Consider the following 27,931-nt stretch of genomic DNA (forward strand, 5'->3'; position numbering starts at 1 on the left):
AAGCACTGCTTAATAAATGAATTAGTAGGCGAATGCCAGGTCGGAGTGGGGAAAGACAGGAGTGTTTTCCAAATATAAGTTAGAACATTTTTGCCATGGTTCTCCAAATAATGGAAACAAATGTTATCTGAAATACACTAAATCCAAAGTGTTTTGGTGATAAATCCCATACCTGTGTTCACTGAAATGACACAGCTTTTCATCTACATGGCCGTATTTCAGGCTTTAAGCTGGATAAAATGGAATTCTACCTTTTGCTCCTCGCAACACAAAACCGAATCCCTCCAATTCTCTTTTCTGCAGCCGAGCAACTTTCTCCTGGATGACATAATCACTGCCAAAAAAAAAAAAAAAATCAAATGAAAGCTCACCATACAAGCTCTGACACATCATTTTACTGCTTGTACTGTACCAATTATTTTCCATGTTTCTATAATAGCCCTTTTCCTTACAGTCACCAACGCTGTAACTAGACATACAGTACCATCAGAATGTGCTCTAACATAGACATTACAAACTGCTGCTAATTAAATAATGACTGAGAATGACAAATTCAGGCACTTACAGATTCTCATAAGCAGTGATTCCAGATAGATATATATATATATACACACACACAAAAAATCTCTCTCTCTCTCTCTCTCTATATATATATATATACATACACACACATATACAGTATACTATATATATATATATATGTATATATATATATATATATATATATATATATATATATTTAGCTCAACAGATTTCACTTATATTATACAGAAAACTAGTACGTATATAGTAGAATCTTATCTAAAACTAAATTGACTCGTATTTATGTATTTATGTCTTACTAGAAATTCACCACTGCCTGTTTGTTTTACTGAATTGATCCTATAAGTTTAGTGAGTCATATATGAATGGGTTTTGTCTGCTGATACTTAATGTATGAATCTGAAATTGATCTCACCTGTGGGAAGTGAAGGAGTCATATGATCCCACCGTGTAATGTCTGAAAAGACGCTTTGTCCTATCTTCACGGGTTTCTGAAAGACAGAGCAAGGTCCTTTATACGTGGAAGACAGACATGTTTGAATAGAAATAATATGGTCTGTCTCTTAATAAACCGTATGATGGTAGAAGATGAATTGAGAGGCACGTAAAAACATAGTGTATATGATTGTAAGCTTGCAAGAACAGGGCCTTCTTTCCTCATGTGCCTTTCCTTTTCTTACTGTACTTACACTGTCTTATACTCCACATTCCCTTTGATGGCACCTAACCACTGATTTTCCTTACCTGTCCTATGTTGTCTTGAACTGTAGGTGCTGTTTTCTTGTTTGCTTATTTGATTATGTACTGTGTAATAGGCGATGTGAATCCCTTTTTAGCGCCATATAAATAAAGGATAATAATAATAATAGTAATGACCAGAACTATTTCGGTTTAAAACCCAAAAATACATAAATGTACACATCAAATCTGCACCTCAAACAGATTGATGGCATTTTAATTTAGTACAAATTAAAATATTTTAATCCTTTCAGTATTGCACTGCATTAATCTGGACTGTAAAGGTGCATACACACGGAGCGATATAACTGAGCGATTTTGACTATATAGTCAAAATCGCTCAGAAAGTTAGTGCAGATCGCTCCGTGTGTACACAGGCAGCGATAGCGATGCGCATCCCCGCCAGGTCGCTATCGCTGGGAAAAATAGTCAGTGCAGGCAAGTCAATTTTGGCTATGTCGCTGGGAAAGTTAGTTAAAATCGCTAGAGGCCAGCGATTTTTCCCAGCGATAGCGATGTTGGCGGTGGTGCGGGCGGCGGCGGGTGGTGGCGGCGGTGCGGGCGGCGGCGGGTGGCAGTGTGGGCGGCGGCGGTGGCGGCGGCGGGTTGCGGTGTGGGCGGCGGCGGGTTGAGGCGGTGGTGCGGGCGGCGGCGGTGCGGGCGGGGGAAATTTACCTTTATCTTGCAGAGTTTGGCAGTGGAGCGGTACCAGTTTCAAAAATGGCGCCTCAGCGTCATTTTTGAAATTCAAGATGGCCGCCGCGAGCCAATCACGGCTCGCCGCGTCATCGCCCCGCCCCCTCCCGCTGACTTATATAAGTCAGCGCGAGGCAGCGGCTTTCAGTCCGCCGGCGGAGGAGGAGCGGAGAAGAGCTCCTGAAGACGCCGTGAAAGTCCTGGATGGGCGGCGGCTATGCAAAAGAGCTTAGCAGCCGCCGCCCACCAGGTGAAGACGCCGGAGCAAGACCCCAGAAGCCCTGGGGAGGTGGCGCCCCCCCAGGTGAAGACGCCGAAAGCCCTGGGAAGGCGGCGGCCATGCAAAAGAGCTTAAAGGCCGCCGCCCCCAGGTGAAGACCCAGTTTAATAAAGGATTTTTTAAAGAATGTGTCTGGTTTTTTTCCCAATATTTTCTTTACAGGTGGACTACAGGTGCCAGCGGGCCCTTTATGTCCGGGCATGCTGGCACTTGTGGTTCTCCAAGTGCCAGCATGCTGGGGCAGGCTTGCTGGGACCTGTAGGCCACCTGTAAAGAACAATATTACTATTGAAAGGCTATCAGCCTCCCATCCACCGCCCACGGATGGGGGGGACAGCCTCGGGCTTCACCCCTGGCCCTTGGGTGGCTGGAGGGGGGGACCCCTTGATTTAAGGGGTCCTCACTCCTCCAGTGTACCCCGGCCAGGGGTGACTAGTTGGGGGGGGTAATGGCACGGCCGCAGGGACCAATATAAATGTGTCCCCCGGCTGTGGCATTATCTCCCTGGCTAGTGGAGCCCGGTGCTGGTTTTACAAATACGGGGGACCCCTATGTCTTTTGTCCCCCGTATTTTTTAAACCAGGACCGGACGCAGAGCCCGGTGCTGGTTGTCTAAATATGGGGGAACCCTACTCATTTTTTCCTCTGTATTTTAACAACCAGGACTGGCTCAAAGAGCCCGAGGCTGGTTTTACATAGGAGGGGGGACCCCACGCAAAAATTTTTTTTTTTACTTTTAGCTATTTAAATACCAGCCACCCTGTAAAATCGTCCTATATATGACACTCATCCCCTTATTTAAATGAGATAGTCAAAATCTCCCATAGCCAAAATCTCCCATAGCCAAAATCTCTTGCATAGTTAGACAAAATCTCTGGTAAAGTTAGTCAAAATCTCCTACTGCCAGTTCAAGGGAAAAGTTAGTCAAAATCTCTCATAGCCAAAATCTCTCCGTGTGTATGCACCTTAAGACCAGCTACAGTTGCTTGCAAGTGTATTCACAATTAAAGAGCCAGCAGATGTGTCTGTATTACAAGTGACAAAGATTGTTCCAGACAGTATTTTTATTACAAATAAGTAAGCTATTAAAGTAAGTTTTTTGCCTAATGCAGCTGGCGTAAGTATTTAACCCTTACACACTAGTACAGGCTGATTCTACCATATCTGAAATTCCAAAAATCAAAATGATCCAAAAGAGCGCTGAATGAGATAGTAACACCTGTGCTTTCTGATGTTGCAATGTACACAAACTTTGGGGCATATGTATAGGGTCCGAATTTGCCAGAGGTGTTGAATGCCGGCCTATCTCAGACGTTTTTAAAGGGGCGGTCATTTACAAGGCAAAATTATGACTTGTAAATGACTGCTGTATTAACAGTTTTAAGTGCCCTGCGGTAAGTTTCTACCAGGTTTGCACACGGTTTGAGAGTGATTTTTGCCCATTCTTTCTTGCAGATGTGTTCCAAGTTGTCCAGGTTGGTTTAATGCTTGTGAACTGCAATTTTCAAATAGTGCCAAGATTTTCAATTTGACAGAGATCTGGACATTGACTTGGTTATTGTAAAACATTGACTTTTTTGTTGCTCATGGCAGTGTTGCTTCGGCCTCGTGCTTGGGAAGGGATCATTGTTCTACTGAAAGGTGAACTTTCTCACAAGTTTTAGAAATCTGTAGCAGACTATGGGGTATATTCAATTAGGGTCGAAAGCTGCCGTCTGTCGAAAAGACGGCAGTATTCGACTTTTTAAGATCGAATCGTGATTCGACCTATTCAGTCCCCGCCATTTTTATTCGACAAGTCTGGGAATTCGACTTGTCGAATAGTACGTGAATCGGCGGTATAGCTGCCGATTCATGTACTTTTGAGGGAAACGGACCAAATTCGACAGGATTTGGCCCCGTTTCCGACCATCTCAGTCCGACATAAAAATATGTCGGACTGAGATGAGGGACCTTAGAGAAGGAGAGGTGGGAGAGCCGCAAGGAGACGGGGAAGAGACGCGGGCAGACAGGGGAGAGCAGTGCTACAACACAGTGCTGCAGGAGGATGTGTTACAGCCGTGCCGCTCACGGCAGCGTCCACCTGGCTCCAGCAAGTGAGGTCACGCTTGCTGGAGCCGGGTGGACACTGCCGTGAGGTCTAGCGCCTGTGAGACATCCTTCTGCAGTGCTGCTGTAGCGCTGCTCTCCTCCGTCTGCCCGCGGCTGTCCCCGCTGGTCTCCCCCCTCTACTCCAATCACAGGTCTCATCTCAATTTGAGATGGGATTGAATAGGGGTTGTTGGATCCATTCCGACAAATGTATGTCGGAATGGATCCGACCCTAATTGAATATACCCTATAGCAGGTTGTCTTGAGGCATTTCATTATATTTTGTACCATCCATCAGTCCATCAATGGATCCCAGTTATCGCTGAGGCGTTACTACAGAGGAAAAGCATTCCCATAACATTATGCTGCCATCCCATACTTCACTGTTGGGATGGTGTTTGCTGGGACATGGGCACTGCTAGGTTTGCGCCACATATATGGGGAAAATGTAATAGGGTGTGAATTGCAGGAGGTGCGGCACTATTTAAAGCGGAAATCATTTACAAGATAAAACCAAGCTGATTTTGCCTTGTAAGTGATTGCCGCTTTAAAAATACGGGCCTTCTCGACCAAAGTCCAGGACCTCCTGCAACTCGCAACTTTTACATTTAAGTGTTTTGAAAACACTCCATTTCTGTCTCATCGAACTGCAAAAATGTATCTCACATTTTAGCTGGGTCACTCTGATGTCTCTGGCAGTCTCCTGATATGCTTTATGGATAATGTATAGCATTACTGCCTCATAGCACTGAGGTCATGAGCACGATTCCCACCATAATCCTTACTGTGCGGAGTTTGTATATAGTCCCCCAACTTGGTGGGTTTCCTTCGGGTACTCCGGTTTCCTCTCACAATCCCAAAAAATACTGGTAGGTTAACTGGCTCCTGACAAAAATTAGCCCTAGTGTGTAAGTGTGTGTGTGTACATGGGCAGACTAGATGGGCCAAGTGGTTCTTATCTGCTGTCAAATTCTATGTTTCTATGCTTTGATGTGGCTTATCTTCAGTAATGGCTTCTTTTTAGCCACCCTCCCACACAAGCCACTTATATGCAGAGCTCTTGTTATGGATAACTAGTTCACCTTCAGTCCAGTCTCAACCACTGAACTCTGTAACTCCGTTATTGTGATAGTTGGCCTCTCTGTGGCTCCCCTCACAGGTAGATGCTAAATGAAAGCCAAATAATAGAGCAATATCTTTCATCTGTACAAATTTGGAGCTACTACAGCACATGGGTGAAATAATTATGCAATTCAGTTTTTTTTTTGTTTTGTTTTTTAAATCATCAAATAATGAATAAGTTACTATAAGAGCCTACTGGCCCGCAATAAAAACACTGCCTGGAACAATCTAACAGAGCAAGCGGTAAATAGATGCCTTGCACATGCACACATCATCTATATACTAGAGACAGGGACTAAGGACATGCCCAACAGCTGGTAAGCCATTTCCTGTAAAGGTCACACCCTTGTCGCAAAGCCATGCCCCATTTTCAGGATTTACACTTCACAAAAAGTTGGGAGGTATGCTTTATCAAAGTAAAAACATTTATTTGCTTTATTCCCACGGAATCAGTATGGGATCCCGACGGTCAGGCTCCCGGCGGTCATAATACCGATGCCGGAATCCTGACATGTGGGATCCCAACGGTGAGGGCAGCGTGTCCCCTCGCGAGCTCGCTGCACTTGCCTCGTAACTATTTCCTATTCCCAGTATTCAGATTAAACGCTTTCTGTGGCTATAGAGACTAACAATTGCTTTATGAAAGGCATGCATCCTAGCATTTGCTGCATCAGGCAGCACCTTACCCAGCATCCCCCTTATCCAAAAATGTCATTTTATTAACAAATGTACAGATATTTCAATGTCTATATTTTTCTCCCTTCTACCTCAAATGAGGTGATGGAGATCACACTGTGCCTCACTGGAAATACATACGTTGTATACCTGTTCAAAGTTCCTCCTGCAGGGCTAAGTGGAGTAGCTTCAACTATTTGACTAGGGAAAATATTCAATATACAAGAACAGCCATGTCTACAATACCTTTCTAATCCCATATTGGCCTGAATGAATAGAACATGCACAGAAAAGATGCTAATTTTAATAAAATCTTTAGCTTAAAAACTAACCCTTAACACTGTAGACTAAAACCCTTGAAGGAAGAAAAATACCCAAATCATGCTGCAATAAATAAGAATTTACTCACCGGTAATTCTATTTCTCGTAGTCCGTAGTGGATGCTGGGAACTCCGTAAGGACCATGGGGAATAGCGGGCTCCGAAGGAGGCTGGGCACTCTAGAAAGATCTTAGACTACCTGGTGTGCACTGGCTCCTTCCACTATGACCCTCCTCCAAGCCTCAGTTAGGTACTGTGCCCGGACGAGCGTACACAATAAGGAAGGATTTTGAATCCCGGGTAAGACTCATACCAGCCACACCAATCACACCGTACAACTCGTGATATGAAACACAGTTAACAGTATGAAACAATAGAGCCTCTCAACAGATGGCTCAACAATAACCCGATTTAGTTAACAATAACTATGTACAAGTATTGCAGATAAACCGCACTTGGGATGGGCGCCCAGCATCCACTACGGACTACGAGAAATAGAATTACCGGTGAGTAAATTCTTATTTTCTCTGACGTCCTAGTGGATGCTGGGAACTCCGTAAGGACCATGGGGATTATACCAAAGCTCCCAAACGGGCGGGAGAGTGCGGATGACTCTGCAGCACCGAATGAGAGAACTCCAGGTCCTCCTCAGCCAGGGTATCAAATTTGTAGAATTTTGCAAACGTGTTTGCCCCTGACCAAGTAGCTGCTCGGCAAAGTTGTAAAGCCGAGACCCCTCGGGCAGCCGCCCAAGATGAGCCCACCTTCCTTGTGGAATGGGCATTGACAGATTTTGGCTGTGGCAGGCCTGCCACAGTATGTGCAAGCTGAATTGTACTACAAATCCAACGAGCAATAGTCTGCTTAGAAGCAGGAGCACCCAGCTTGTTAGTTGCATATAGGATAAACAGCGAGTCAGATTTTCTGACTCTAGCCGTTCTGGAAACATATTTTCAGTGCCCTGACAACGTCTAGCAACTTGGAGTCCTCCAAGTCCCTAGTAGCCGCAGGCACCACAATAGGCTGGTTCAGGTGAAACGCTGACACCACCTTTGGGAGAAACTGGGGACGAGTCCTCAATTCTGCCCTATCCATATGGAAAATCAAATAAGGGCTTTTACAAGACAAAGCCGCCAATTTTGATACTCGCCTGGCAGAAGCCAAGGCCAATAACATAACCACCTTCCACGTGAGATATTTCAGATCCACGGTTTTTAGTGGTTCAAACCAATGTGATTTTAAGAAACTCAACACCACGTTGAGATCCCAAGGTGCCACAGGAGGCACAAACGGGGGCTGACTATGCAGCACTCCTTTTATAAATGTCTGAACTTCAGGTACTGAAGCTAGTTCTTTTTGAAAGAAAATCGACAGAGCCGAGATCTGTACCTTAATGGAACCCAATTTAAGGCCCATAGTCACTCCTGCTTGCAGGAAATGCAGAAATCGACCTAGTTGAAATTCCTCTGTTGGGGCCCTTTCGGCCTCACACCATGCAACATATTTTCGCCATATGCGGTGATAATGAGTTGCTGTAACCTCTTTCCTGGCTTTAGTAAACGTAGGAATGACTTCCTCCGGAATGCCCTTTTCCTTCAGGATCCGGCGTTCAACCGCCATGTCGTCAAACGCAGCCGCGGTAAGTCTTGGAACAGACAGGGCCCCTGCTGCCGCAGGTCCTGTCTGAGTGGCAGAGGCCATGGGTCCTCTGATATAAATTCTTGAAGTTCTGGGTACCAAGCTCTTCTTGGCCATCCACGAGTATCGTTCTTACTCCTCGCCTTCTTATTATTCTCAGTACCTTTGGTATGAGAGGCAGAGGGGAGAACACATAAACCGACTGGTACACCCACGGTGTTACCAGAGCGTCCATAGCTATCGCCTGAGGGTCCCTTGACCCGGTGCAATATCTTTTATAGCTTTTTGTTGAGGCGGGACGCCATCATGTCCACCTGTGGCCTTTCCCAATGGTGTACAATCCTATTGGAAGACTTCTGGAGGAAGTCCCCATTCTCCCGGGTGGAGGTCGTGTCTGTTGAGAAGATCTGCTTCCCAGTTGTCCACTCCGGGAATGAACACTGCTGACAGTGCTAACACATGATTTTCCGCCTATCGGAGAATCCTTGTGGCTTCTGCCATCGCCATCCTGCTTCTTGTGCCGCCCTGTTGGTTTACATGGGCGACTGCCGTGATGTTGTCTGATTGGATCAGTACCGGCTGGTTTTGAAGCAGAGGCCTTGCCGGCCTCAGGGCATTGTAAATGGCCCTCAGGTCCAGAATATTTATGTGTAGGGAAATAACCTGACTTGACCAAAGTCCCTGGAAATTTCTTCCCTGTGTGACTGCCTACCAGCCTCAAAGGCTGGAATCCATGGTCACTAGGACCTAGTCCTGTATGCCGAACCTGCGGCCCTCTTGAAGATGGGCACTCTGCAGCCACCACAGTAGAGATACCCTGGTCCTTGGAGACAGGGTTATCAGCCTATGCATCGGAAGATGCGATCCGGACCACTTGTCCAACAGGTCCCTCTGAAAAGTTCTTGTATGGAACCTGCCTAATGGGATTGCTTCGTAGGAAGCTACCATTTTTCCCAGGACTCGCGTGCAATGATGCACCGCTACCTATTTTGGCTTCAGGAGGTCTCTGACTAGAGATGACAACTCCTTGGCTTTCTCCTCCGGGAGAAACACTATTTCTGGTTTATGTCCAGAACCATCCCCAGGAACAGTAGACGTGTCATAGGAACCAGCTGTGACTTTGGACTGTTTAGAATCCAACCATGCTGTTGTAGCACTTTCCAAAATAGTGCTACCCCGACTACCAACTGCTCCTTGGACCTCGCCCTTATAACGAGATTGTCCAAGTACGGGATAATTACAACTCCCTTTTTTCGAAGGAGTATCATCATTTCGGCCATTACCTTGATAAAACACCCTCGGTGCCATGTACAGTCCAAACGGCAGTGTCTGGACTTGGTAATGGTAATCCTGTACCACAAATCTGAGGTACTCCTGGCGAGGATGGTAAATGGGGACATGCAGGTAAGCATCCTTGATGTCCCGGGATACCATGTAATCCCCCTCGTCCAGGCTTGCAATAACCGCCCTGAGCGATTCCATCTTGAACTTGAATTTTTTTATGTATGTGTTCAAGGATTTTAAATATAAAATGGGTCACACCGAACCATGCGGTTTCGGTACCCCAACCCGTGTGGAATAGTAACCCCGTCCTTGTTGAAGTAGGGGCACCTTGAGTATTACCTGCTGGGAATACCGCTTATTAATTGCCTCTAGCACAGCCTCCCTGCCTGAGGGAGTTGTCAGCAAGGCATATTTTAGGAAACGGCTGGGGGGAGACATCTCGAATTCCAGCTTGTACCCCTGAAATACTACTTGAAAGAAACAGGGATCCACCTGTGAGCGAGCCCACTAATTGCTGAAATTTTTGAGACGGCCCCCCACCGTACCTGGCTACACCTGTGGAGCACCCGCGTCATGGTGTGGACTCACAGGAGGCGGGGGAAGAATCTTGATTCTGGGAACAGGCTGACTGGTGCAGCTTTTTCCCTCTACCCTTGTCTCTTGTACAGAAAGGAAGCGCCATTTGACCCGCTTGCTTTTCTGAAGCCGAAAGGACTGTACCTTTGTCTGAGGAAACCTGAGGTAAAATTATTTCTTCCCAGCAGTTGCTGTGGATACGAGGTCCCAGAGACCATCCCCAAATAATTCCTCACCCTTATAAGGCTCTCTATGCGCTTTTTAAGTCAGCATCACCTGTCCAGTGACAGGTCTCTAATACCCTCCTGACAGAATGGACATTACATTTATTTTGGATGCCAGCCGGCAAAATATCCCTCTGTGCATCCCCCATATATAAGACGACGTCTTTAATATGTTTTTATGTTTGCCAACTAGTATCCCTGTTTGACAGGGTCACCGACCACGCTGCAGCAGCACTATCTGCAGGTCTCAGTCTAGTACCTGAGTGTGTAAATACAGACTTCAGGATAGCCTCGTGTTTTTTATCAACAGGTACCTATTAAAGTGGCCGTATCCTAAGACGGCAGTGCCACCTTTTTTGACAAACGTGTGAGCGCCTTATCCACCCTAGGGGATATCTCCCAGCGTAACTTATCCACCTGGCGGGAAAGGGTACGCCATCAGTAACTTTTTATAAATTACCAGTTTCTTAACGGGGGAACCCACGCTTTTCACACATTTCATTTATTCATCTGATGGGGGAACAAAACACTGCCTGTTTTTTCTCCCCAAACCTAAAACCCATTTTTAGAGGTGCTTGGGTTAAAGTCAGAAATGTATAACACATTTTTTATTGCCGGGATCAAGTCACGGATGTTCCTAGTGGATTGTGTATATGTCTCCACCTTGTCGACACTGGAGTCAGACTCCGTGTCGACATCTGTGTCTGCCATCTGAGAGAGCGGGCGTTTTTGAGCCCCTGATGGCCTTTGAGACGCCTGGGCAGGCGCGGGCTGCGAAGCCGGCTGTCCCACAGCTGTTACGTCATCCACCCTTTTATGTAAGGAGTTGACACTGTCGGTTAATACCTTTCACCTATCCATCCACTCTGGTGTCGGCCCCACATGGGGCGACATCACATATATCGGCCTCTGTTCCGTCACCATATAAGCCTCCTCATTCAACATGTCGACACAGCCGTACCGACACACCGCAGACACACAGGGAATGCTCTAAACGAGGACAGGACCCACAAAAGCCCTTTGGAGGGACAGAGTGAGAGTATGCCAGCACACACCAGAGCGCTATATAATGCAGGGACTAACTGAGTTATGTCCCCTATAGCTGCTGTTTTTATATATATTGTATACTGCGCCTAAATTTAGTGCCCCCCCTCTCTTTATTAACCCTTTGTAGACTGCAGGGGAGAGCTAGGGAGCTTCCTTCCAGCGGAGCTGTGAGGGAAAATGGCGCCAGTGTGCTGAGGAGATAGGCTCCGCCCCTTTTTCGCGGCCTATTCTCCCGTTTTTTATGGAATTCTGGCAGGGGTATTTACCTCATATATAGCCCCTGGGGCTATATATTGAGGTATTTTAGCCAGCCAAGGTGTTTTTATTGCTGCCTCAGGGCGCCCCCCCCAGCGCCCTGCACCCTCAGTGACCGGAGTGTGAAGTGTGTGAGAGGAGCAATGGCGCACAGTTGCAGTGCTGTGCGCTACCTTGGTGAAGACAGAGTCTTCATGCCGCCGATTTTCCGGACCATCTTCTTGCTTCTGGCTCTGTAAGGGGGACGGCGGCGCGGCTCCGGGACCGAACATCAAGGCTGGGCCTGCGGTCGATCCCTCTGGAGCTAATGGTGTCCAGTAGCCTAAGAAGCCCAATCCGGCTGCAAGCAGGCGAGTTCGCTTCTTCTCCCCTTAGTCCCTCGCTGCAGTGAGCCTGTTGCCAGCAGGTCTCACTGAAAATAAAAAAATCTAAGACTATTACTTTCTAAGAGCTCAGGAGAGCCCCTAGTGTGCATCCAACCTCGGCCGGGCACGAAATCTAACTGAGGCTTGGAGGAGGGTCATAGTGGGAGGAGCCAGTGTACACCAAGTAGTCTAAGATCTTTCTAGAGTGCCCAGCCTCCTTCGGAGCCCGCTATTCCCCATGGTCCTTACGGAGTTCCCAGCATCCACTAGGACGTCAGAGAAATTGGGTTTTAGCTTTACTTATTTTCTCCTTATATGTCACAAAGAGTGTGTTGAAAGAGTAGTGTGCTACGGCGCAGATTCCAGTTTCCTGTCCTCCAGGGAGGCTTCATAGCCTATAACAAGAGGGCCGCCAAGATCACTACTGGGGCCATCCTGTCTTTACTGTGAAGAGTGACATGTGGGAGGCAGAAGTCTCCTACTTAACTCCAGAGTGACCTATGACTGCCTGCAAGCCACAATGTTTTCTAGAGTTCCTGCACTGCTACATGCTACTTGCATAGAGTCAGCAACTGGTGAGCTGAATGAAACTCTGTACCGCTAAAACAACGCTCCATCACCAGTGTACATGTAACAGTGAGAATGGCTGTACCTGCTATCTATCAATAAACTAACACCACTGGTTAAGTAACTGGGCTGTTCATAGTATGGTGTGTGCCTACACAACTGTGCAATATCAACACTTGCACACACATAATTTCCAACAAACATTGTTTCTACTTTACCTTGTCGTGGATCTGGCTGTCTCATCTGCACTTCTTCCACACAGTCTGCTGGAAACCATCCACTCCGACCCTTCACTGACCCCTCCCAAAATCCACCTTCACCAATACTCAGCACTGTGGAAAGAAATTCAATTAAAAGCTAAGCATGAGGCAATATACATATATACTCACACACACATAAATATATACACTTACACACAGTGTTAAGGGACAGTAATAGGATCATTAATAGGAACTCAAGGGTAATCGATGGACACCAATATTATGTAATGTAAGACAGTCATTAAACAGTACATGTCACCCACACGGGGGCAGCACATTTTTGGGGCTGGTCGAATTTCCAACAGTATACACATTATCAATTCACTAAGAATCAGTGCCTCATGAATGTCACTAATGCCCCTTCACTGGTTATGAAGTGACAATGAGTTTGATTCCTAGTTAACTGATAAATGTCATTTTCGTGTGTAATGGTTGAGTATGTAAAATGCCTGCCTCCGCGTTGTTTAGGTGACAGGTGCCCAGAAGACTTAAGGTCATATACAAGACTGGAGGATAAGACTGGGCATATATAAATATGAGAAAGATAATGCTATAGGGAACACCAAGGACAAAGAGAGAAGGTTAGTGGTTGGCAAATGTTTTCAGACCCATCATTAATAACAAATCTCAAATGGTAAACCTACCAAAACATGAAGGTAACCTACCATAACTATGCTGGGTAATGTGCCCTATTGTAATAAACGCCTGACTGTTAAAATAGTACTTCTCCTTGATAATGACTGTCAATTGCTTAGACATCACTGTTGTTACAACGAGGCAGATTGGGGCAAATGCAATTAGCCACAAGGTCCCGGTACTAGCATCACACGTTATGTTTCCACCTTGTGTTTAGAGAATGATCTTCACTCGTTTTTGAGGAACAAGCAAATATGACAGATTTTCATTACCATAATTTCCTGTTATGGACATAGACACATAATACACAAGACTTCTACAGAGCCACAAAGCTTATGATTTGGTCCAACTGGGTGCGAAGAACTGGCAGTCCTTTATAACATGTTACCATGGAAATAAACTGTGGATTTCACCATTGTTTTTCTGTTGTTGCAGAGGTTGTTAAGGTTAGTCAGTTTAACAACCAAACAAGCAACGGTGTGCCTGTGAGATTTATACAGGCAACTTCAGGCAAGAGTCCTTTTGTCAGGAAAGTGAAGTTTTTCTAATTTAAATTGCAGATGTTTCAGGGGCAATGGTGTCTCCGGCATAGACACTTTAAGAAATTCTCAGCATAGTGTGATAGAGCTCATAAGAAAACAGGTGAGCAACAGTAGATAATACTTCACATATACTTTTACATTTTTGTGTCTATTACTAGTGTGATGCAATATTATACGCATACAGATACATGTAAAGATACATAAATACATCCAATATATCCAAAGCATAACAAATAAATGTTAATTACATTAAACACATCTGGAGACAATGAAATAGTACAAACTATGTTCGAAATAAAAATAAACATAGCTTTGCACACAAAATATAATACAATGAATGCGATCTTAAGACAAGAATTAATTAGGAAGCCATATAAATGGAAAAAGTGATCTACAGTACATGTACAGTACTAGTGTATACTGACTGGCTTCAGGAACTCTGGATGGAAACATTTATTTACATATAGTAGAGGTCTCTATTTTGCAAAAAATTAATAGACCAGTGCTTCTTAACATCAACCCTCAAGCTTTCCGAACAGGTCATGTTTGGAGGATTTCTATCTGTTGAAGCAGGTGGGATAATTATTGACCAAACAAAATAGATTAACTCCCCTGTGCATGATTAAAGAAATCCACAAAACTAGGCCTGTTAGTGGTACTTGGGTACTGAAATAAAGAACAACAGAAACAGATGATTTTAAGAAGACAACAGCTGTGGTTTACAGTACACTTTCATTTGTATGGTCCCACAATTTAACCTTTAGCATTGACGGTTGTTTATTGGCTCTTTACATAGTAAATAACAAGACCACTACTCAATTCTGGATTTCTGACTTTAAACACGCTGGTGATCAATTGAGTCAAACACGGAAATTTACTAAGAATAGTGTTTCGACAGAAAGATGTTTTCCGATGGTGTATGCAATCATGTTTAATCGTGTTCAAAAATGTGAGTGTGTTCAGTCGTGTTTGTGCCTTAAGTGTATAGTCCTGCCTGTGACCAGCGTGTTTTGAGAAGCCTGTACAGGTCAGTGTGTGATCAGTGTGTAAAAGTATTGAGAGAGTTAAAACGGGAACAAAATAATGCCCCCCCTTCCCGCCTCCTTCAATATAACCAGCCCCGGGCCCTGGTTCAAAAAATACATGGGACAAAACGTATAGTGGTACCATGTATTTATAATTATGCTACTGTAACTGCACACTGTAAATATGTATTTCTGTGAAACTGGTGACATGTTTCTACAAGTCTATACACGTGTAACATATTCAGTCAGTTGTATTCCCACTATTTGGCGCTACAGAACCCTTATGGCCCCTTGTAAATAAATAATAATAATAGTAATGAAGGAACAATTGAACACAAAGTGTAGGTTAAAATTGGAGAGTGTGCATGAGTGCTGAGGTGGACATAATAACAGTATTACAGTGCAAGGAAGAAAGGAGGAAATCAGTGGATTGCTGAATAGAAACAAGAATATATATATCTTTGGTGAGCTAAAAGCAAAGATAAGGAGCACTGGTTTAAAATTCAATTAATAGATTTAATATCAGTTTGTAAACACATATAACATAATAAAAACTCAATTGAGTATCTAAATAAGCTAACACTTCAATACGCTCATAGTTGTGCACATAACTCAATTTAAAAGTTCAAAGACATTATGTCCAGTCAATGGTAACAAGTTCCAATTGTAAACCACTGAAACAGGTATCAGATGGTTTTGCCAGCCAAAGCTTAATTAACAATCCAGGTTTCCTCTTAACTGCCCTTGAGCTGTAATTGTGTCCTCCAGGTGCGCAAGTACTTAATGAACATAGAATGGTTTCATGATAATTTAGAATAGAGCTCTGCACCGGTTCCAGTATCCGTAAAGTGTGACCACACAGACAATGCAAAAGATGGAATTAACAGACCAGGCTGTCACGGAAATTTCACCACCAAATTGCTAGTATTTTTCAAGCTGGCACTGCATGGATACTTAGCGGTATTAGACCCGACGGTCAAGGATGTCCCGGGAGGACTCACCGGATCTGGCGGTCACGGCGCACGGTCCTCACAGCTGGTGGGCACGGTGAGAACTTGCACACAGAGGAAGCGCCTGGAGTGGAACCGGACTGGCTGCAGCATACACGGTGCACAATAGAGCGTCCTCTACGCGTTTCTCCGCTCTAATAGTAAGCGGTTTCCTCAGGAGATTAGTACAGGTGTCCACAGCAGGTATGTTTTTAAAGTCCATTCAGCCAATAGGAAAGTCCCATTCATTTGGAATACACCTGTATCTAATTGATGCACCAGCTTATTCATCCAGAAAAAATAAACCTCTCTATCTTTATGAAAAACACCTATCAATCTTTGAAGCATAATTAAAGGAGAATACATGTATCTAAACTCTTTGTTGACACATTAATGATTACATACAGGTATAGAGATTATAATATTCTATATAACCACATTTCTTTATTTTATTTTATTTATTGATTTTCTTAACTTAAACACTTTTGGTCTTTTTTTCACAAGCACGGTCCATAAGACCGATATGACGTTCCTGGATATTGCACTACACGCTGGGGCTATCAATCAGCCTATTCAAACTAAAACTTTTCGAAAAAAGGTCGATTGGAACACTTTTTTGGGGTACACTAGCTGTCACTATAAACCCTGGGTCAATAATATCCCTAAAAGCCAATATCTCAGGATTCAAAGAAACTGTTCTAATGAGAAGACTTCATTATCCAAATTAGAGAATTGACTCAATCTTTTTTGGATCAAGGCTATCCGAAACATCTATTAGATCTGGCCTATGAGGAGGTATCAAAACAATGTAGACAGGAGATTCTATTAGAGAGACCTGAAAAAAAGAAGACCAGCTTCATATCAGAAAGTAATGAACCACTCTTTATCTCAAGATTTAACAGTTCATCAAATAAAATTAGAGATATTTTGATTAAAAAAAAATATGTGTTAAAAATGGATAGAGTGTTATCAGGCTGTTTGAATGATAAACCTAAAGTGGTTTTCAAAAGAGCCAATAATTTAAAGAACCACTTTTCACCTAGTCACTTTAAACCCATTGCTACTCATTGTACTAAGAAGTTGCATACATCTCAGGCACAGAGAGGACAATGTAAGAAATGTTTGAAACCGAGATGTATTACGTGTAGATTTGTTGAATTAGAGAGCCATGATTTTTCAGCCCCTAAAGACACTGGGAATCACAAATTTAGTATCATCGGATCCATTACTTGTCAGACCACATATGTTATATATGTAATAACTTGCACATGTGGGCTGCAGTATGTAGGACGCACTACTCGGTCCCTGAATACACGGTTCTTGGAACACAGAAGACTTATTAATAAGAAGATACTTACGCATAGTGTTCCCAGACATGTGGTCCAGTCACATGGGGGGGATATCAAGGCTATTTCCATCAAGGGCATTGAGCACATAGAAGAGACCCCAAGAGGTGGCGATAGGTTTAATCGCCTCTGTAAGCGAGAGGCTTATTGGATCTGCTCGCTCAATACCCTTGTTCCAATGGGTTTGAACGAAAACATTGAAATGAACAATATCTGATAAACTAGTTTATGGCTTAATGTGGCATGATCTTCAGTTTACCTACAGAATATCATTTTCCGCTGGTCTCTGGTTTACTCTAAAACCAATGAATTTAACAAACTTTATTTATATCAGGACTGTTTCTTTTAGATCTCTCTATTATTGTGTAATATGGGATACAACTGGAGGGTTTACACGGGCTATACCCTATTGTGTGTAATAATAATAAAAATAAAAATAGAATGTTACTGTAGATTAAATTTTGGATGGTTTGCTATTGTAGGTTATCTATATATATTGCTGAAATCTACATTTATTATCAACATAGAGGTATTGATTGGGGGATGCTGTTGGGGGTTTATAACTCCTTTAGTGAGTGTGGTCTTACCTAGGTTATAAAAATGGAATCTAATTCTACCAGTCTCGGTCTGGAAACATAGGAATATTGTGTACTTAAAAAGGCTTAATTTAATAAGAACATAAATGAAAACCATATTCTGAATTCATGCTGGGTCCTGCTGTGATTCGATCCTGTGACCTTGTGAGCCGTGGTCCGAGGGCTTACCAGATGACCCATAGAGACTCATGTCCAGAATAGAGTCTATTGTAATATTAGGAGTGTTATATGCGATGTTTGTTTAGATGACACCAATGTTCTCTGTGATGCCATAAATTAAATTAAATAAAATAAAGAAATGTGGTTATATAGAATATTATAATCTCTATACCTGTATGTAATCATTAATGTGTCAACAAAGAGTTTAGATACATGTATTCTCCTTTAATTATGCTTCAAAGATTGATAGGTGTTTTTCATAAAGATAGAGAGGTTTATTTTTTTCTGGATGAATAAGCTGGTGCATCAATTAGATACAGGTGTATTCCAAATGAATGGGACTTTCCTATTGGCTGAATGGACTTTAAAAACATACCTGCTCTGGACACCTGTACTAATCTCCTGAGGAAACCGCTTACTATTAGAGCGGAGAAACGCGTAGAGGACGCTCTATTGTGCACCGTGTATGCTGCAGCCAGTCCGGTTCCACTCCAGCCGCTTCCTCTGTGTGCAAGTTCTCACCGTGCCCACCAGCTGTGAGGGCTGACCGCCAGACCCGGCGAGTCCTCCCGGGACATCCTTGACCGTCGGGTCTAATACCGCTAAGTATCCATGCAGTGCCAGCTTGAAAAATACTAGCAATTTGGTGGTGAAATTTCCGTGACAGCCTGGTCTGGTAAGTCCATCTTTTGCATTGTCTGTGTGGTCACACTTTACGGATACTTGAACCGGTACAGAGCTCTATTCTAAATTATCATGAAACCATTCTATGTTCATTAAGTACTTGCGCACCTGGAGGACACAATTACAGCTCAAGGGCAGTTAAGAGGAAACCTGGATTGTTAATTAAGCTTTGGCTGGCAAAACCATCTGATACCTGTTTCAGTGGTTTACAATTGGAACTTGTTACCATTGAATGGACATAATGTCTTTGAACTTTTAAATTGAGTTATGTGCACAACTATGAGCGTATTGAAGTGTTAGCTTATTTAGATACTCAATTGAGTTTTTATTATGTTATATGTGTTTACAAACTGATATTAAATCTATTAATTGAATTTTAAACCAGCGCTCCTTATCTTTGCTTTTAGCTCACCAAAGATATATATATATTCATTTTATTTGACATCCAGAGTGTCCTATAGGAGCTGCGATTGGAAGCTATATATTACATGTATTGAACAAATTTTCATGTGTATACAGGTAGTTTTATTTGTTCTTGTGCGCCTGATTAACTATTCATATACACTCAAGTAACGTTGAGTGCATTTTGAAAAGTAAAATTATGAATAGAAACAAGGAATAGACTGAAATCAATTAGTTAGTCAATACTGACCAGTGTCTTCAATTGCAAACATGACTCTAAAGTTGGCTGATAACACCATTCTCACAGATATAATGTGATCAATAAATTAAATGAACAGAAGTGCACATTTTAATCTCAGATGTAATAGCAATATTCCAGATGGGTGTGGTATGGAAGGTCAACCACACTTAGGTCGACAGTGTCTAGGTCTACCACTATTGGTCGACAGTAACTAGGTCGACAGGGTTTCTAGGTCGACAGGTCAAAAGGTCAACATGAGTTTAAAAAAAAAAAATTGGTGGCGTTTTCTCTGTACAGTGACCGGGAACCACAATTAGTGCACCATGTCCCCTTGCGTCCGGGCAAGGTGCTCGGCACAGATAACTATTCCCAATCGTAGTCCACGTGGATCATTAAGTATGAAAAAGTTTAAAAAAAGAAATAATTGTGAAAAACTCATGTCGACCTTTTGACCTGTTGACCTAGAGACCCTGTCAACCTACTTACTGTCGACCAATAGTGGTCGACCTGGACATTGTCGACCTAAGTGTGGTCGTCCTAGAGACCGGATACCATTCCAGATATACAAGTCATATGCTTAGCGGACATCTTTCTCAAAAGCATGAGTTTATTAATATACAGTAGAAGAAGAAGAATTTTGCCGATACATCTTCTTTACATCTTTTTCACAATTACGGTTGAAGTACAGAAATAATGTAAAAAAGAAGCCTTTGTAAAGTTATACTGCACATCCCTATTACTCCAGTCAGTCTTTTAAATGTGTGGATAACTCGGGTATATCTGTAACAAGCATAAATGAAAATTGGATTATTAGTAAAATGGTCCCGCCCTAGTATACAGCAGCAGCTCAAATCATGACTATAGTAGAAGATATACACTGTATAAAATTATTTTTACTACAGCTGTGGCCACAAAACAACCAGTGGCAGCAGCCTTTCCTGCAAAGTCAACTGTGGGTGCTGGGTGCTGGGTGCTTGGATTGGAGTGCTCAATCAGTGTACCAGATCAAAAACTAGAGAGCAGCTGCCAGCAAGCAAAGACAGGTGTCTTAACTTGAGGAGGGCAAATGTGTGCTTACAAGTCTCAGCTCAGTTTTCTACTGGTTATATTATATATGTATATTTATTACGGTGTGTTTAATCTTGTATTATTAAATATGTTTGATACAGAGAGTTATATTTTTTTTAGATTCTCCTCCTACAGCCTATATTATAGACCATCTGTAGTGTTCATTATTACATACACTATCCAGTGTATAAAATCAATGTGTACACATCTGTCCAGTGCCTGTGTTAGGTTCTTCTACCTCTTCCAAATACGCCCAGACTTGCTCCAATACACAACATAACAGAGGACTTAGATTGTGGATTGGTGCACACATCCGAGAATAAAAACATTCAGCTCAGGAAGGCTGGCTCTACTGCCACATCCAGGGGCTTACTGTGATTGCTGCTCATGTATACGCCTGAAGTATTAGGTTCAGTGCTCTTTGTATGAGGCAGACTATGGCTTGTGAAATGTTAATTACACCCTCTTTATAGACTGGCCACAGTACACATAATAATCTGTTACCATTGCAGAAAATCTTAGTGCTAAACATTAGCTCGTTTCTTTAGTTCACAGTAACAGAATATATTATAACAACTTACTGGACAAGGTACTGAAGAATTGTTACTCTCTACACAAAGGTAAACCAGGGATGGGTAACCAGCAAGAGGTCAGCTGTTTCCAGACAAAAATGTTCCATGTACATGTTGAGAGGACAGTCAGGAAAGCAAGAATTACTACTTTTGGGAATGCAGGTATTCATACAACTTCTGTTGCATGTACAGTAGTTGCACTGTCCAGTATTTTTGTTTTGGAAGGCATTATCATATTCATCAGCACTCTCTGTGGGCAAAAGATCCACTAAACACCAGCGTCCCTTCGTCATATGCATGCCTTTATATAGCACCCAACAGACGCCCAAGGCCAATTTCAAGCCTCCGTCAAGGAAAGCACTGAAACATTTCACCAGTTGTGGAGCTGAAAGTCCTAGCATTTTGCTATCAGGACATTATGGGACTAAAGCCCCATACACACTAGACGAGAAAATGAAAGAGCTCGCTCAGAAGAGCCAATCTGAGCGAGATCTTTCACAATCTCGTCCAGTGTGCACACTCAATGTCGTTAACGATGCGCGCTTCCGCGCATCGTTAATGACCCCCTCCCTTGTCTGAATTGGTGGTCTTCAGTATGCTGGCTGTCGGGATCCCGGCGCACAGTATACCGGCGCCGGAATCCCGACAGCCAGCATACCGACACTTATTCTCCCTCGTCGGGGTCCATGACCCCCTTTTAGGGAGAATAAAATAGCGTGGCGCGCTTAGCGCACCACCGTGCTCGCAGCGTGGCGAGCGCAGCGAGCCCGCAAGGGGCTCATTTGCGCTCACCACACTGCCGGTAAGCCGGCGGTCTGACTCCCGGCGCCGGTATGCTGGTCGCCGGGAGCCCGACCGCCGGCATACCATACTACACCCGTCTGAACATGTACAGACAAAGGAGGTCCTCGTTAACAACAGCGGCTGACATTCCCCCCGCCACCCCCTGCTGTCGCAGCCTTCCCCGCTGGCATCGGCAAGTGTGTATGCACTTGCTGATGCCGGCACCCCACCGCGTCCCCGCAGCCGCCAATAGTGTGTACTAGGCTTTACACCAATGACTTGTTTGTTATAGCTTATGCTGATTATTTAAAATTCCACCTGTCATATTGTTACACATAGGTGTCTCCTTCTTTTATAAAGATACTGATTTAGACTTCCGGTTCCGGGACCCATGCTGTAAGCAGCTCACTGCCGGAGCTCCGTCCCTGCCACCCACAGACTAACCTTTTAATGGCTGTTGCAGCCTCCATACCGCCCGGACACCCTTGGTATCACCCGCGGTCACCATGGACCGCTTTGTGACGCCCGTGAACGCAGCCTGCCACCGGTGCCTTACAGAGACAGGAGAAGCGCAGTGCGGCTGGTAACATGGCGCCTGACGCCGGACCGGACCCAGTCTCTCCTGCTTCCAAGAAAGCCGCTGCGGAGGGGGCTGACAGCGCGGCACCACAGGTATGCCGTGCACCGGACGCCCCAGTGACATACTGTCAAAGTCAGAAAAATATCTCTATGCACACTACCATATTTGCACCTCACACAGGTCCGTGCTGCGCATGCGTACGCTCTCCCGTACGTGCGCATACTCACAGTCGCGGGCACCCGCAGGCGCACGGTATGCGTATTTACGGTAGAGTTTATGTGATCGTAGCGTGCGACTCAATCGTTACATATTTTCAATATATAATGTATTTTGTAGATCATGGTCCCTTTGATAGATTCTGAAAGTTTGGTTAATATAGAATGTTCGTGAACAGATAAATCCCTCTTTGTTTGATACGAAGGGTCAGACAGGAGTAATACAGTGGTGTTTAGTACCCATCGGAAGAGTATTTAATTAGCAATATTCCGGTGTTGGTTTGAAGCGGATTAATCGCTCGTGCGAATAGTTATGGACATAAGAAGTTTATGAACATTTACTGTATTTGCACTTACTTATCCATGCGGCGGGAAACCCAGTTTCCCTCCCACCTGAGCTGTTGGAAATAGTCACGGCCCACCTGTATGAATCAACCTATGACCTTTTGTTATAATGCGAGGAGGAATTCCTGTGTCCAATGAACAATGAGATTGTAGGGACCATTGAATTGCATTGTGTGTGGGGCATAAATAGACAGGCCGATCACATCCAGCTCTCACTCTTCAACGGTTATCATTGCTGAAAATCGGGAGCTGGATGTCCAGAGGCGCATGCGATCGTTTCCTTTGTGCGTAAGTTTTTCTCCGCAACTATATTGATCTTCTTGTTATTGTGGGCCAATCTCTCTCTCTCTCTCTCTCTTCTCCTCTTTCTCTCTTATTTTCCCTTAAATAGTAATTGTATTGTATTTCCTGTGTAGTTATCTGGTTAGGTAGTCTATGTTATATTGTAGTGTATGATTTGTATTTGTATTAATTCTTTTGCAAGTATATCATTCAAAATATATATATTAGGCGTTGGACCCTGAGCACGGTATCTGTGTATTTCTTATAGTGTTAAGTATTCTCAGAGCGTCGGTGACGCTAGAGCAGCTTTAAAGGTAATAAGGTTATACTGTGTTGCATTTACACTCTATCATTACACTAAGGTTTTACTGCACAATACACTGTTTATGGTTTAGATACAAAGGTTTAACATTGTGAGCGTCAGCGCCGCTGGTGATCTCCTCGTGGTCCCGAGCATCCGCTACGCTATAGCGAATCATTAAGTTAGTCAGCAGCCAATAGCGTGCCTGCCTGTGATCTCTTGGCCGTGAGCGAACGTGACGCTTGAGCGTCTCGACTACGGCTAAGCGATTGTTACGCAACGTGCGTACCCTTACGGTACTTCATACGTAGATAGCGTACAGTGTTCTTAGACCTCATAAAGGGTTTTATATAAGATAAATATTTAGCTTTATCAATTGGCGGCTCGCCCGTCCTTCACATATCTGCACTAGGTAATTTCAGCAGACATTATCCAGCAGCAAAGGGCGGGAGATCATATTCCTCGTAGTGCTGTTTGGATAAGCGTCTGCTTCGCTTAGTAAAGGGTGCTGAAGGAATCCGGGACCGGAGGTAAGAACAAAACGATAGTGTCCTTTTAAAACTGTTTATTTTTCTGTCTTGCATACACACGCACGCACACATATATATCTGCATTTCTTTTTTTTCATTTGTGTATTTTCGTATATCACTCTCCTGTTTGCCAGTTTTATAGTTGATAAACGTGCTAAGAGAGATTTGCTGCTATTTTATAGTTTAAGAGTAAAAAGGTAATATAGTTAAAGTATAGACAAACACAGCTGTGCCTGAGAGACAAGGCGAAGTCAGTGTGGTGCGCGGTAGATGATAAAGGATCATCTACATTGATAAACGTATAAATTGTGTTACGGTGGATCTTTGCTTTGCGTACACGTGTCTCTAACAAAGGACTGAGACTTGCGTACGCAACCCAAGGGCCGACGCACGCAGCGTATATTACGCAACGGAGCGTACGGGTACGCCCACGTAACTCAAATCACAAGTGTTAATTTTTTTTCCACGCGCTAAATAGCGCAACGCGGTAAATAACGCAAGGCGATAAATCGCGCAAATCTATTTTAACATTCGAAATTTAAATTAACAGATCCTTCTTCTAATTGGTAACACATCTGGTCTAAAGAAAATTTCTGCGCAGAAATAGAAATAGAAACAAAAGTGTATATGTGGTGAGTGAGTGTTTGTTTTTACAATTTTTGAGGTTGAACCACAAGAAAAGTCGAGTTCTCGTGAGGTACATACGTGTAAGTGACGTACATGGTGGCTAGGGAGGCATCCCTGGTTAAAACATACAATTTGAGCATTAGAGTATAGCAGACCAGGAGGTCATACTGTAACAGACCAGGAGGTCATAGCAGACCAGCAGGTTCAGGTACAGTGGACAAGGAAGTCCGCTATACAGTCCACAGGCACAACACCTAAAAGGGTTGGTGCAACACCCATATAGGCCATACAAGCTCTGGCTGAAGGAATTCGCAGCCGTAATTTTCGATTCCACTGGTCGCTCCGTACATAAGATTAGTTGCTTATGTGCTGAACGATTGTACCGCACGTAATTGTGTGCATTAGTAAACCTGACCGGTACTATTTGTGTACGAAGGTCATAAACGCTATTTGTACATTCTGACGTGATTTGTGTAATTTTTTATTTTTACAAAGGGAAGTTCGCTGGTCACTCAGGAACTATCCAACAACCGATACTTGCTGGGGAACGCGCCCCAGTAAATAAAGGTTCACAGGGGCCCTAGGTTGGGTACAACAGCTCTGGATACAGTGATTGTGTTACTGGCCAACGTGGGCGAGAAGTGAGTGGAGTACTCGGTAAACTTCACCGCCAGCCTGCCCCGGGCATCTTGGTTTTTGTAAGGGTTCGCTGCAAGTTATGGGGGCCAGTTGTTCAGGTAGGGGGCGATCAACCTCGGTTCGGGTTGATTTAGTAAACCGACCAATCGGGTCGGCCAGGTATGTAATGTGTGAAAAATACGGAAGTCACACAGAAGCTTTATGTGATGAATGGGAGAGAATGACAGTACATGACGGGGAGAAATTCCCAAGAGTAGGTAGCTTCAGCACAGAAGTGTTACTAAATCTAAGGAGAAGGATAGGTCTTATTGAACCAGCAAAGAGACGGATCAAACATTATGATTGTTTAAAGTTATGGCAACAGGAAAGTGAAATGCAAAAAGAGCTAACTGACATATCTGACTCTCATCTTGGGAGGAGAGATGTGGCAACGGAGAGGATTATGGTTACGGAGAAAGGCACAATGTTGAACAATAAAAACGCACTTAGCAACTGTAGTATAGATGATAAGAATAAGTGTAATAAACATAACAATGATAATTGTAATACTGTTAAATGTACAACTATTAACCCGTGCAAGTTGCACCCCATGTCAAACTTCCCTCAGGAATACGAGCAAGAAAGTGAACTCAACACGATGTCGGCACCTCTTCCAGCAGCCATCACACAAGACATCCAGGTGGACGCGACCAAATCGGTAAAGGCAATAATCAAACCCCCTAACGGAGGGTCAGGTGAGGTCGTGTCCACAGGTACGTACAATGTTTTATATCACGCACAAACAAATGTACCCCATATTGTAAGACCAAAACAAGGTGATGTAATTGAGTTTAGTCCTGTCAGGGTGATCACAGTCCCCAATGGGAAGACTGACGATCAGGGAACCATTCCCGTCCAGGACAGTGCAATGCGCTGTCCCTGGTCCCGGACCGAATTGAGATCAATTATGTCCGAATTTCCTGATCCACGGAAAAATCTAGTCGCATGTCAAAGGTTCATTAAAGAACTAGGAAACTCAACAGAACCCACCAACAAAGATTGGCGGACGGTGCTGAGGGCATGTTTGCCCTCCGGTGTTGACTCTGCGACATTTATTACTGATTGTCAATTAGACACAGAAGTACCTCAAACGGAGGAACACAATCAGGAATGTATTAAGCAGATAAACCAACAGTTGGAAGTATATTTCCCTGCCGTTGTCAAGTGGAATGAAATCTTCTCCATAAGACAAAACGAAAGGGAAAGTATCTCCAGTTATTTCAATCGAGCACTGCAAGTAATGGCTAGGAACACTGGGATCACAGACATCAAAACATGCGCACAGCATAGAGAAATAGCGGTTAAGGTATTGATGAATGGTTTAAAGGAGGTATTGAGTACAAGGGTACAGACCACCAACCCAAACTGGAGAAATATCTCGGTGGCCGCATTAAGAGAGGCCGCTATTGATATTGATCGAAATATCACCAGATACAGAGTCACAAAGTGATAAATTAATGGCCGCAAGTATACAGGCCCTAACCACAAGACCACTCCAGCATAAGCCCCAAACCCCTGCGAGAAATTTAAATGTGGAAGTCTGTTACAATTGTCATAAAAAAAGGACACTTTGCGAGAGATTGTAGATCAAGAGGAATACAAAAGTCATATCAATCCCCTAGACAACAACATAACCATGATATCCAAGGAAGCAGGGAAGCACAGGGAAAGCGGTTGATGGTGATGAGCATCCGAGCGTTTGAGGAGGCATCAAATCAACCAAAACCTCAGGTCACTGACACTTGGAGGAAACCCAGGGTTTGTTTTCTTTGTAAAAGAGAAGGGCATTATGCCAGCAACTGTAATAACCCACATAAAGTCAGACCCCCTAGACCAAGAAATGAGCAAAATTAAAACACACACAATTATAAACAGGGACCATATAGGAAGAATTTTGAACCACACCCATAATGTGCAGTCAGGAAAGGTGATCATTAGGACTGATGGTAAGCCTGAGGTTATAGTTAATAAATTGGGAGGTCATTCCCTGAAGACACAGGAATGACCGGGTGAAACGTTGTAAATGTATCTGTGAAATGTTTCTTTTTCTCTCTCCCCATCTCTGACGAATAGGATTCAAACATTGCATATATACTTGGTCTTTGCAGAAGTCTACCAAACCCCAGCATGACCTATCCGCATCAATGTATTCTGGCCAGATACAGACAGTGGAATATGGAAGTGCTGGGGGGAGGGACTGCGCAAGGAAACCATTAGACATGTAGATATGACAGCCTGATGATCTGACAATGTTTTGAAATGTTTTAAAATGTGTGAAAACTGTTTGTTTGAAAAAATGTTTTTTTTCCTGTTGTTGTTTATTGATGTGTTATGTTATATATATATATATATATATATATGAATTGTTCTCTCTCTCTTTTGTTTTTTTGCTGTTGTTGTTTTCTCTCTCTTCTCACTCATGCTTTCATGTTTTAAAGATGGTATGTCACACCTCAGTTAGGCAAATGGTAATGCAAGATTTTTTGCTCCTTACAGAAAGATCGCTGGTTTGGAGGGAATATTGCATCACCGGAATGTTCGTTTGGAAGACTGAGAGACAGCACCTTTTTGAGATGACAGCAGAACAAGAAGAACAACAAGACTAGAGAACTTAATTATCGTAACAAGTTTCTCTCCCCCTCAAACTGA

General features: G+C 43.6%; 1 protein-coding gene across 4 annotated transcripts in view; it reads right to left on the bottom strand.

Annotated features, from left to right (window-relative positions):
* SHANK3 (SH3 and multiple ankyrin repeat domains 3) overlaps positions 1–27,931 on the bottom strand; it is a 691,108-nt gene that overhangs the window by 142,591 nt on the left and 520,586 nt on the right. For all 4 annotated transcript variants that reach the window (XM_063926631.1, XM_063926630.1, XM_063926632.1 and 1 more), the window contains exons 14-16: positions 12,640–12,753; positions 959–1,034; positions 252–334 (exon numbers count right to left, since the gene is read on the bottom strand). In XM_063926631.1, coding sequence (XP_063782701.1) covers positions 252–334; positions 959–1,034; positions 12,640–12,753 — 273 coding nt within the window. The remainder of the gene's footprint in view (positions 1–251; positions 335–958; positions 1,035–12,639; positions 12,754–27,931) is intronic.

Source organism: Pseudophryne corroboree, chromosome 6 (assembly GCF_028390025.1).
Source record: "Pseudophryne corroboree isolate aPseCor3 chromosome 6, aPseCor3.hap2, whole genome shotgun sequence".
In the NCBI taxonomy this organism is placed as follows: Eukaryota; Metazoa; Chordata; class Amphibia; order Anura; family Myobatrachidae; genus Pseudophryne; species Pseudophryne corroboree.